The sequence below is a fragment of the Lagopus muta genome, chromosome 1 (assembly GCF_023343835.1).
Source record: "Lagopus muta isolate bLagMut1 chromosome 1, bLagMut1 primary, whole genome shotgun sequence".
Taxonomy (NCBI): Eukaryota; Metazoa; Chordata; class Aves; order Galliformes; family Phasianidae; genus Lagopus; species Lagopus muta.
Genome location: NC_064433.1, coordinates 34,543,490 through 34,556,027, shown reverse-complemented (window position 1 = coordinate 34,556,027; position 12,538 = coordinate 34,543,490). Strand labels below are relative to the sequence as shown.

The 12,538-nt window shown below is 40.3% G+C and overlaps 1 protein-coding gene across 1 annotated transcript; it reads left to right on the top strand.

Annotated features, from left to right (window-relative positions):
• The first annotated feature begins 5,412 nt into the window (after window positions 1-5,412).
• On the top strand, window positions 5,413-11,972 carry IL26 (interleukin 26). Its single transcript, XM_048933613.1, has 5 exons — window positions 5,413-5,583; window positions 5,992-6,048; window positions 7,451-7,582; window positions 11,744-11,809; window positions 11,886-11,972. Exons 1-5 carry the CDS (start codon window positions 5,413-5,415, stop codon window positions 11,970-11,972), a joined length of 513 nt encoding a protein of 170 aa, XP_048789570.1.
• The last annotated feature ends 566 nt before the right edge of the window (window positions 11,973-12,538 follow it).

Here is a 12,538-nt window from a genome sequence, read left to right as displayed (position 1 = left end):
TTTGCTGTTGTTTTCTGGTGTCACTGCTGGGGAAGTTTGCAGCAGTACCATGGCAGTAGGACCAACAGTAGCTGGGGTTCACGCCTTCAACAAACTTTTTTTCCAGTGTCCACAACCCAGCTCCTAGCTGACATGGCTCAGAGAGCCCTCTGAGCACAATCTATAGGCATTGCCAAGATGATCAGGGATGGACTGGGAGAAGAGAACAGAGGGGAACCACTTCAAAAGCTAAATTTTATAAGTTAAAAAAAAAAAATTACACAAAGCAAGAAGGGTAAAGAACAAACAAGCAACAGCAAGGAGAGAAAGCTGAAGAAAGAGGCACAAAGGTAGAATGAGAGAGATTCTCAGTGTGAATGTGGTACTATACAAACCAACCCACTTCCACCAGCCTAGCAGATGTAGGCATTCTCCTCTCCCAAAACCATGCTCAGGTTTCCATGTGATTTGGTTTTTCCTTGTACAGGTTTAGGACTACTTTTTAATAAGGCTGCAATGACATTGCAAGAGAAAGCAAGTCACAGATGTCTGAATATTCCTCTATGTGCAAGAGCAAGCAAAGAGTTTGGAATAGACATCTACCAATGTGGGGAAGCTGAGATGTCTGTTACTGCCCAGCATGCCTGTAAACCAAGGAATAATCCCTCTGTATAGAAATTTCCTAATAAAAGTTGGATGGCATCAGACTAACATTTTATAATGAGGTTAGAGACTGAATATCTGTCATTAACTGAGATCACTTCACTGGTTGATGGGAACAATGTGAATGTGCCTGAACATTTCCTCACATTCAATATTCTCTCAAATAGCATTATCTCCATCAGACTACAAAAGCATGACTAGTAAAGGCCACCTACGTAAAAGTTTTATGTTTAATACAGATCTTTACCTAGCCATGAAGTGATTTTTAGTTGCATAGCTGAAGATAGTGAACAGCATCCTGATAGTCAGGTAGTGCTGAGCATTCTTCCAAGGTGCCTAACCAACGGGTGCAATGGTTCACTACTGCTATGAAATCTTAAACTCCTGTTTATTTTCTGTGTGTAGAGGGAAAAGATCAGTTTTAGTACCTTGGTGATTTCAAACTGGACCCTCTGTGCACTGCCTCTGGGGAGATTGAGCATGCTAAACATGGATGAAGTAAGAATTGCTTGGCAGACAACTGCTGGCTGCCACCAAACTGAAATACAGAACCAGACAAGTAGCCTAGAGAGACCCACCGTATGAGCCTGTCTGTGTCTTTTCCCGAAGATGAGAGGACATTATCAGTATGTTTTATAACAATTCACATTTGAGACTTCTTCATGAGATGTTACTCATACTGAGCAAAGAGATGCAAATGCCTGGAGGAAATGTAATTGGGTTTGAGGTTTCTATTTTTTTTTTTTTTTTTTGCTTGGTTTTTCTTTTTCACCTTGGTTTGATTATGATTTCTGCTTTACTTAATATCTTAAAATTTTTATTAGATTCATCAAAGGCATAAAGTGAATAAATTCTGTCTGGACACATGGTCTTGCTGGTGCATAGACACAAAGATGATTAAGAACCTGGAGCATCAAGAGCAGACTGAGAGAGCTGAGACTGTTCAGTTTGGAGAAGAGAAGGCTCAAGGGGGAACTTATCAGTGTACAGAAATATCTAAAAGGAGACTGAAAGAGAATGGAGGGAGGGAATGTGTACATTATACAACACAGGAGATTGCTTCTGAACACCAAGCAGCACTTCTGCGCTATGTGGGTGACAGAGCACTTGCATAAGCTGCCTAGAGTGGTTTTGGAGAATCCTCCCTGAAGATCTTTCAAAGCTGACTGAACACAGCCCTGGGCACCCTGTGCTGGTGGCTCTGCTGGACAGAGGTTGGAGCAGATGGACCCAGAGGGCCTGGCCAACCAAAGTCATTCTATGCTTCTTGGATATATTCAACAAAGGTAGTTGAGGAGCATCCAGGCAGGCACCATAGACTGTGAGTGCACCATGGAAACAATTGTAGTCATAGTTAGGGGTGGGAAAGGCACCAGACTGACATCCCATATTAGGCATCAAATGTTTGCAACCTTTCTTAGACTATCCCAGTTTCAAGGTGCACTCCTTTCCTTTCCTTTCCTTTCCTTTCCTTTCCTTTCCTTTCCTTTCCTTTCCTTTCCTTTCCTTTCCTTTCCTTTCCTTTCCTTTCCTTTCCTTTCCTTTCCTTTCCTTTCCTTTCCTTTCCTTTCCTTTCCTTTCCTTTCCTTTCCTTTCCTTTCCTTTCCTTTCCTTTCCTTTCCTTTCCTTTCCTTTCCTTTCCTTTCCTTTCCTTTCCTTTCCTTTCCTTTCCTTTCCTTTCCTTTCCTTTCCTTTCCTTTCCTTTCCTTTCCTTTCCTTTCCTTTCCTTTCCTTTCCTTTCCTTTCCTTTCCTTTCCTTTCCTTTCCTTTCCTTTCCTTTCCTTTCCTTTCCTTTCCTTTTCCCCCAAACCATAGCAGTGTGCATGCGATATTTAAGCAAGAGCTGCTCTGCTGATTGTTGAAGATGTGTTAGTGAATGACTGGGTGCCCATGTGCTGAGTTTGCATGGTTAGTCTAGGCCCTCATGTCTGAAAAGTCGGCTCATAAATGTTTAGTAATTGTCAAAAATCTGTACCAGCTCCAAAGTCTCATACTACTTCAGATAGCGAAGAAGGTTAAAAGGAGAAGTTCTCAAGTGCTGATGGGCATTTTGTGCCTACCTATATGACTATATTCATTACAACCATGTTCCAAAAACTGCAGAATCTTCTTTGGATGATAAGAGATGCTCCACTCCAAACTTCTGTCTACGATGGAGGTATTAGGACTTTTTTGGGGAAAATCTCAATAAACATCATCATTACTCATCAAAACATATTTTGGTGCATAAATACTGCAGCTCTTCATGTAGAATACTATTTTTCAGAAGACTAAAGTTAACTGAAAAAAATTGTCTATAGGAAGCATAGGGCTAATTTAGTTCTAGTTCTAGTTATGCTAACAGGAAATAAAATCAACAGAAAATGTGAAAGATGAAAAGATTCAGAAGTAAGAGATTAGATGGGGTATTTTATGGATACAGATAAAAAAGCCAACTAAGCTGCAAAGTAATAGTATGTTTGTTACCTGAAATTGACTGAGAACTTTGTAGCAGTGGTAGATGTATCCATTTGCTTTACACAGACCAAGAGAATTTAATATTAATAATGTCTGTTTAACTCATATAGATTGAGTCAGTTCCATGATTCACAACAAGATGGTGAAGAAAAGATTCCCTCCATGGTGATGTTCCTGTGCACTGAGTCTGCGTTGACGTGGATTGTTGCACTTGTAAATCACACACAGTCCTTTCTGAAACTTAGTCCCCAGCCAGGGCAAATTCGGCAAGATTTTCTTCTCTAATATGTTGGTCATTCCGTTAGTTTTTTCTTATTCTTAGTGGTTTACATCCACCTGCATCCATTTACAGAACTCTATGGAAAACTAGATGGATTCAGCAAGATGTGTGCTGAGTCACCAAGGAAGCTCTCTAAAGCCTAGTGCATCAGTGTAACTACTATAGCACAATGGTAGGAGCTTGCAGAACAGACAAAATGAAACTTGTGGGTTCAAGGGTTTTCCAGCAACAACAGGAGTTTTCAGAGATGTTTAAAATTATTGATTTTCTCGTGAAAAGCCATTACAGTCTGGCTACATGACACATTTATTCCATCTAAAGTAAAGCTATTGATCAGAGAGTACCACACCTTGGAGAAAGTAAGGCAGTTATGCATTTTGACTCTGCTTCTGGTATTGCCTGAGATCCTTCTCTAGGAACAAAATAAAAGAAAGTGTTTAATCTGCTGTCCACATGGCTTGAATGCTGGTCTTTAGTGTATCTCATCAAACAAATCTGATAGCATTTAGAGAGCTTAAACACAGACCAGAGATCAAACAAGCACTGAAGTGCATATAGGGCCTCAGTTCTCCATCATCTCCACTTAACCAAAAGTCTTAATTCTCCTCCTCTTGTCAATTCTTTGGTCCTGAGCCACAGGAGCATAGAGTGAAGCTGCTGGAATATGTGGAATGGTCAAGTAGTAAAACTCCTTTCCAGGAGATGTTACAAGCGAGATCCCTGGAGCTGAATGCGACTTCATCTTGACTGAGAATGCAGGCATATTTATTTGCATAAATAAACAGTGGGATCAATGCTGAGGGTAAATTTACTGTCTAGCTTGTCTCATCCTTTCTCCCAAACCTGCTATCACTGTAGGTGGAAGAGTTGGTATGCTGGACCAGAAGCTGCTTTCTCCTATTTCTATCATACATAGAAATGGGGGTCATACAGGTCATTGGAGTTCTGATGGCTGACTTCAACAGTTCATTATTTTATAGCCTCACACTGATGGTATCACTTCAGGATTTCTAACTCCATCCTTGGTGTGACGTTCCTTGTATGAATGGAGTGGTACCAGAGATGAATTTATCCCAGTCACCCAACTGGGATGGACAGCTCTGTTACTCCCAGCATGTGGCAGGCTCAAAAGCAGGCCAGAGATACAGACTGCCCAATTTCTGTTTGGGCATGAGTGTAGAAAAGCAAGCATCAGACTCTACAGTTTTAATTTTATAACCTTCCTGGTGGGTAGGTTGGGACCTCTCATGTCATTTCCTGACCTTTACTTGGTGTGCTCTTAAGGAAGCTTGGTAGCCAGGCATGCCCTGGTGCATGAGGAGAGCTCCGACTGGAGCCTGGCCTTTCATGATAAACAACCTGCTGCTACTACAGGTTCAAATCTTGCCCCAGCAAAAGATTCATTAAATCATTAAAATAAGCAGCAAAATCCTTTACTATTATCTGCTGTATACCTGAAATACACTTCACAATGGACTAGACAATGAAGAATTAAAAGCAACATAGTCTAGCTTCCTTACACATAATGGATTTTCAAAACTATTTTAGTTTAAATTAGCAAAGATCTTTTTGTCTCTGGGCCACTACGTGTTAGAAAATTGCTGCCATAAAGTTTTGTGGAAAAATAATTTTAGAAAATTCACGTTTGGTATAATTTGTTATGAAACCAAACTAACCAGCTCAAACACTTTTCTTTCAAATGACCACCGCTTAAGAGAAAGACTTCTCACATGAGAGGGAAGTTCTACTTTCTTGGAAACCTTGACCCTGCTGCCAGTAAATATGGAGATATCGTTTAGAAAACGTCACAGATGATTGTGGTAAAACTTGTTGAAAGTGGAGCAACATCTATAAAAAAGCCCAGCAACAATACTAATGAGCCAGCACACGAGCATTAGGTTATCTACATGAGCATCTCAGTGCAGAAGCTGTGTTGAGGGTTAACAAAATTAGGTTAACCTCTGTAATCTAACCAGTCTTGCTGTATCACATACGCTGCTGTGACTGTAGAGCACGAAGATTTGGGAGTGAAGATGAAAGCGTATTCTATTTTCAGATCTGGGTATTTGTTAGTTCTACTTTGTCTTTTCTCTGTAGAAGGCAAAAAGTCACCTACAGGAAAGCGTACCTGCCGGAAAGGACTACTCTCCCAAGTGACAGAGAACCTATATACCAAGGCAACTAGTTTAAAATCATCTGTTCCTGTAAGTTGATCCCACTAGCTGAACTTTATTCTATTTACGGATGCTTCTTTGACAGCTTTGCTATTCATCACCCGGACACTTCAGTAAGCTGAATGTATCTCTGTGTTCTTGAGAGAAAAGATAATGCTTCTACTCCTTTTGTAAAGATGGGAAAAAAAGAGGATGTATGGAGAGGTGGGATGAGTTTGCCAAGGTCATGGAAGAAGTTCATAGGCTGACAGGCTGGGACTGGAACACAGATTAACGGGGACATCATCCTACATCTGAATAAGATCATTATTATTACTGTGACTAGAATACACCTTGGTAGGAAACACTACTGTACAGAGTTTTGTACAGATCAGACTAAAATCTCTTTCTCCCTTCCTCTTCTTAGATTAATTAGTACTAGAACATTGTATTTTACAGAAGGATCTCATCAAGAATACAAGACTTCTAAAAAAGACGACAAAAATGCTGTTTATGGTAAGAGTCATATTACTGTTTTTCCTCACTTTTTGCTTTGATTTTCCTTTGATCTGTAGAGATAGGAAGGAATGACAGCTGACACAAAAGTTAGTTGTGTTTAATTGTCAAGTACGCAATGTTTACTAGAGCCATAACTCTAACAGAATTCTCTGCTTCAAGGAAGTGTTACATCTGTACCACAAAAACTGTCTTTCCTATGGGACTTGAGGGGAAAAGTGACCGTGGTATGAGGAGAAAGAGGTGGGTGTGGAAAGCCTGGCTAGAGGCGTTTGTCACTAGCTGGTTGCAGTGGAGCTCTCCTTGGAGCATTGGGGTGACAGTGTCTACTGCATTGTGAAGGAACATGTTTGTGGTAGCCCTTGCTCCTTCCTTGAATACTTTACACATGTGTGATCCTCTTCAGTAATGCTTTTCAGGTACCATCTCATTCATATGAGGCCCGAGGCCAAATCCACCATCCTCACAGTTGAGCTACCTTCTGTGAGGCTATGTGTACTGCAGATAGTCCAGGAATTTTGAAGACTGGTCAGGATATCCAAGCAGCCAATAGCTGCTTTGGGCTTAGACCTCTGCAGGTGCCCTAGAAGAGAGAGATTTGATTTCCCAGATATGATTTGGTGCGGAAGTGAGACACTGAATTTATGGTGTCTATTCATAGGTGACTACAGATGTGTGAGTGGTTTTAGCATCTTTTATGCAGAGATTTAGTCAGTAGGGCAGACTGACTCAGTGGAGTCAGTCAGTAGAGACCTACTAGCCTTTGAACTTCTGGGGATCTCATTGAGTGGATCCAGGATCGAAGGATCCTTACTTGCCCATGGGATGTACATGCAGACACCTGCGTTTCGATGGCTTAATTTTGCACCCAATACTTGCTTCAGTTTCTTAAAAATAGGCATATAGCTTTTTGAAATACCTTTGGGTGTCCAAGATATCCCCCAGATAAGTAAGGTATTACATAACGTGGTCTCTTCTGGAGAAGCAGCTGGGGCTGGGAGAGATTCCTTTGCAGCATCTTGTATGGCATGGCACACTGGTGTGGAGGAATCAGACAATAACACCCACAATCACACCTACAGTGTGGTTAAGATTATCTGGCTTAACTCCCCTATTGATCTTCTATTTATTCATTGTGCATAGATAGATTTGTTACTATCTCTTCTGTTCATGGCTTATCTTACTGGTACTCCTTGCTGTGTCAGTGCAACATCCTCCTGACCTATCTTCAGAAACCTCAGGGTTTTGAAAAAAAGGATGCAATGTGATGGGATACTGAAGTCCTTGAAAATATTTCTATTGATTACATGCTTTCTAACCACATGTATTTTTACAAACGTAACATTTCAGACAAAATTTGACTTGTGAGATCTTCATTTGTCAACTCCTTGCCTATTTTCAGACAAATTGTAATGTTCGAGATCAGCTCCTCTCATTCTACATGAAAAATGTTTTCAGTCATCTTGGAATGGAAAGTGAAAAGCTGTACGTTATTAGTGCCTTCCGGGTCCTGCAAGAGAACATGAATGCCTGTGTGAGTATATTACTGAAAGCCAAACCACCTCTATCCAGCTGAAAGGCTAGGAAAGGGCTAGATCACACTTTTTTTGACAGCTAAAGAGTGTGATTCAGACTCATGATGTGCCCTATGCTGCAGAGGACTCAGTTTCCCAAGGGCTTCCCCCTGATCCTGGGGAAGTTTCACACCACTCATTTCCTTCCAGAGTGTGTCGGCAGGGTTGTGGAGATGCCATGGGTACTCTTACTTACACATTATCTCTACTCCACCACACTGAATCTGGGAAGAGCTGATTCATGAGCAAGTGATTCATAAGCAAGCAGTGGCATGAAGTGATATAGACTTGGGAAAGAGCATCTGTAAAGTTACCAAGCAGAAGGGACATGGGAATACTGGTCAACAGTCAGCCGAACATGAGCCAGCCATGTGCCCAGGTGACCAAGAAGGCCAAAGGCAGCCTGGCCTGCATCAGAAATTCAGAAATAGTGTGGCCAGCAGGGCTAGGGGAGTGATTGCTTCCTTGTATGAGGCACTGGTGAGACTGCACCTCAAATTTGGGTCCCTACAAGAAGGATATTGAATTGCTTGAGTGTATTTAGAGAAGAGCAGTAAAGCTGGTGAAGGGATTAGAAAAGAAAACATACGAGAAGTGGTGGATGGAATTGGAACTGCTTAGTCTGGAGACTGAGGCTGGAGGCTGAGGAGAGATGGCATCATTCTCTGTAGCTATCTTGAAAGAGAAAGTAGGAAGGAGGGTACCAGTCTTTTTTCTCAGGTAACAAGTTATAGAATGTTAGGCAGCATCCTCATGTTGCAATAGGAGAGATTTAGACTGGTTACCAGGAAGAATTTCTTCACTGAAAGGTGAATTGCAAGGGGATCACTGAAGGATATGGTGGAGTTGCCATCTTTGGACATGTTTAAGAGATGTGTGGGCATGGTTCTTAGCTACATGGTTTAGTGGTGGACTTGGAGTGTTAGGTGGATCATTGGATTTGATTCCAAAGGCTTTTTCTAACATAAATGATTCTATGATTCTATGGTTCTATGACATGGGACAAACCACAAGGGAGCAGTTTTCATGTATTGGTTATGCAGTTGCAGCTGCTGCCCACTGGCAATATGTCCCAAGAGTGAATTGAGGTGTCCTACCAATACCATGTCATCATCCCACCTTGCACATGACACCAGGACAGTAGTTAGTACACATTTTTGCATGTGCAAATATGCACATAAATTAAAGGGTGATACTAAAATGACCCCATCACTCATAGGCTGGTTCTCTTCCCCTTCTTGTCACATACATGCTAGGCTGCAGAATGTCCTGTTAGGCCTTACCTCCCAGCTCCTCTTTAAAGGGTAGGTGAATAGGAACAGGGTAAGCTTTATCATCCACAGCCATTTTTTCCCCTCCAATTTCTTTAGTCCTTACAAGTAACAGTGTCACAAAAAGTGAAATGTGAGTTAGGCTTTAATACAACCATGAACAGTCAGGTAAATATTTATGCTAGTTTTAAAAAGTGAAGGCAGAATGAAAAGTCAACAAAATGTTATTGAATTACAGCATAGCTTTGTCTAATTTGAAATATGTGGTAGCATGTAAGAAAGGGACAGTGGTTCTTTATGCACACAGAAATTTGCAGTTCAAAAATAAACAACTTCAGACAACTTGCAATGCTGTATCTCAGAACACAACAAAAATATTTGTGTAATGTAAAAATGTTTAGAGCTCAATGGGAGAAAACTCCCCCATTTCTCAGGTTCAGTGTTTAAGCCATGTTACATAATTGCAATCATTATTCACAGAATTCTGTTACAATTATCTGTGTCTGTCAAAATTCCAGGTATTAGAACAATACAACAATACAACATAATTGAATGAAATTCCATTCTTATCTAGAAAATTGTCTGAAAATTATGCCTCATACAAGAGTCAGTACACATAGAGGAGTTCAGACTATGAGCTATGACTCAGTTCAGCACATCAGTTATTATGACGTGCCGTCAGTGACTGGAGCTAACTATATAACTTAGTAACCCTTCTGTTTCTGTGCTCTATGGAGACAAAATGCAGTGCATTTCCCAAAGATACTGAACTCTTTTCACAATTAGTACCAGTATTCTATCCAACACAAATATAAACAAAACAATTAAAATTTTCTAATCTTAAATATATATATATATATATAGGAAAGAAAAGACTTCTTCTCATAGAAGAAAAACAGTAAGTGTTCAGAAAATGATGACTTGTCATGATTTTCTAGGAGACACCTCATTTCTGGAAATGGTAGCACTTTAAAAATAATTTTTTATTAGTTCAAAGTCAACAATAGAAAAAAAAAACATTTGAAAGAGTAACAGAAATTGTGATCAGAATGAAAGTAATGAATCTTCTTCTAATACTTAGTTTGTGATTTCTCCACCGTATTAGTCCCTCATAAACTTATGGATGAATTCTTTAATGTTCATTGTATAGTTGAACTGTAAGATACTTGTCAGAAAGGATTTCCACCATGGCAACATACTTGCATAAGAAATGCATCATCTTTCCTGGGTCAAGTTCTTTATGCAAGCGAGGGAAACAGTGACACCTTTACGTACATACCCACCCTATATTCTTTTGTGAACTCTGCCTCTAATTCAGCCAAGTAGACTGGCAAGCCCTATGTAAAAATCCTAACAAGATTTGGTTCCAAACAACTTCCAAAGACTTTGTACTACATTATTGTCATGATTTTAACCTTGCTATTCTTTTTTATTTTTCTTACTGTCCCCCCCACCCCCCATATATTAATATTTTCCAATAATGTAAGAGCCCAAGTTCAGTTTTTCAAAAATGCACAGGTACCAAAATCTCTAAGCCCTTTTTCTGCAGGGAAATCAAGCCCTTTCACTTAGAGTATGACTGCACTGTTAAGGAATTCTACATTTTTTCTTGGATACTGGGATCATCCATCTGCAGCACCACTGTCCTCAGCAAAAGCCCATTTACTTGCTCATTTTTCCTATTGAGATGGCAACAATGTGAGAACAGCTGCTGCTTCTGGGGATATTTCTACATCAGTAGGAGGTTGAAGAAGTTTTTTTCTTGTATTTGAGTGCAGAAAGGCAATACATTGGCTGTAGGATTTTTAATATTGCTCTATCATTGCAAATAGAGCTGATTGTCTTTAGTAGAGATTGCAGCGTAGCTTGAAATGAGCAAGCTTGCTTTCTTGCTCATTTGTTCACTTGCTCTGAAATACTTGTGTGGAAATTTGCATCATGCAAACTGACCTTTAAAAAAAAGGCATACAAAAAACCAAAAAACAAACCAAAAAAACCCACATCATAAAGAACTGCCCTAGTTAGAAGATTGTTAAACGCGAGTTACTTCTACTCACATTTTCAGTTTGCAAGGTGATTTTAACATACATGGAAAGCAACTTGAAAAGAAAATTTGCACTCCTTTTTAAAAATCCTGTTTGAAGTGGAAAGATGGACGTCACATATTTTTAAATGAATTCAGGACTTTTGCCTCTTTTCTTTTCCAAAATGCTGGCTTTGCTTGTAAACTGGAAAATACCAGATATGTCCACTTTTTCAACAGTAGGATTTTTCCCTTGAAAAGCATAGAGAGTTGGGGAATCAGGTAGCAGTGCTGAAGGTGTAGCTTAGAAAGTTTATCCAGAGTGCTCCAGAAAATGCAACCAGAAAAACACAATTAAAAGAGTTATGATGCACACCTGTGAGCATGCAGATCAGGCACAGTGAACAGCTGATGGTGACACAGATGTCGGGGCACCCTGGGGCCATGGGTGCCAGTCTGGTGATCCCGTGGCAGCTGTCAGGCTGCCAGGCTGAAAATTCTAGTTAAAGGACATGAGCCTTACAGCTAGGTTACACCATACTAAAGCTGTCACTGCCACTGATATAAAGACCCTTAAGACAAATAGGAAATTTGCAATATGAAGGCTTGGTGATACCTATATTACGGTTTTTGTAGTGTGATCTCAGTTTTCCAGACAGCACACAAGTAAAACAACACTTCTGTAATAGCAGGAGGTGCTGATTTCACACATTTTACACATAGTCCAATGGTGCCACACAGTGGGTTTGTCTCTTCCTCACTGCTTTTTTATTTCCATCAGCATCCTTGTTGCAACAAGCTTTTTTGGTTTCTTCTCATCCCTTCAGCTTCCATGTGCTCCGTCCTCAAGGTTAACTTCTGCTGTCAAAAATATAAAGAAAACATTTCTTAAGGTAAGAGCAGGAGGTATTGGCTCTTGCTTTGGTAGTGTGGGTGGTTTCAATTCTGATGTCTTTATCTTCTTGACAGCTTGGGGAAAAGGGAGTATACAAGGCCATCAACGAGCTCGATATTCTCCTTCCCTGGATTCAGGCCTACATCCAAACCATAGTATGAGGAACAAGGAGGTGACTGAAAACACGTCATCTCTATATTAAGAACAGATCCTTACCCAAAAGGCCTGACAAACAACCATGTGCTGGATGTACGACTTGCCTGGCAGCAGCACTGCAACACTGGAGAAGAGCTCTTGTAAAAAAAGAGCGGAAAGAGGAACTTTCAAGATCTTTCAGAGTTGTCTTGGCAGCTATTCCTACCCTCAGTACAAGAGCAGCCCCTTGAACAGTTACAGCATGACGCGCTTTGTGTCCTGCCCACCAGTTTGTTGCCTCACAGGCACCCCTGGACACACTGCATGGGCCCATCTTGTAGTCTACTACCACAAGGATCAGGATCTAGCCATGCCTTGTGTCACCACTGCGTGATTACAGTTTAAAATAACATGGAACACTTCAGAACCTCCCCCTACAATATATATGTAAACATATTTTATAGATATGTAACTATGCACAACTATTCTACATCTAAAGAAGAAAAAATAAGTATATGCTGCTTATCATTGTTATTAACTTAAAGTAATAATTGATACCTAATAAACATACTCCAATTAATGACAAAACCTT

Excerpts from the sequence above, each read along its gene's own strand:
- IL26 (XM_048933613.1), top strand. The coding sequence starts at position 5,413 with ATGAAAGCGTATTCTATTTTCAGATCTGGGTATTTGTTAGTTCTACTT. Across the intron at positions 6,049-7,450 it reads CGACAAAAATGCTGTTTATG|ACAAATTGTAATGTTCGAGA; the intron begins GTAAGAGTCATA and ends GCCTATTTTCAG. Across the intron at positions 7,583-11,743 it reads AAGAGAACATGAATGCCTGT|CTTCCATGTGCTCCGTCCTC; the intron begins GTGAGTATATTA and ends TCATCCCTTCAG.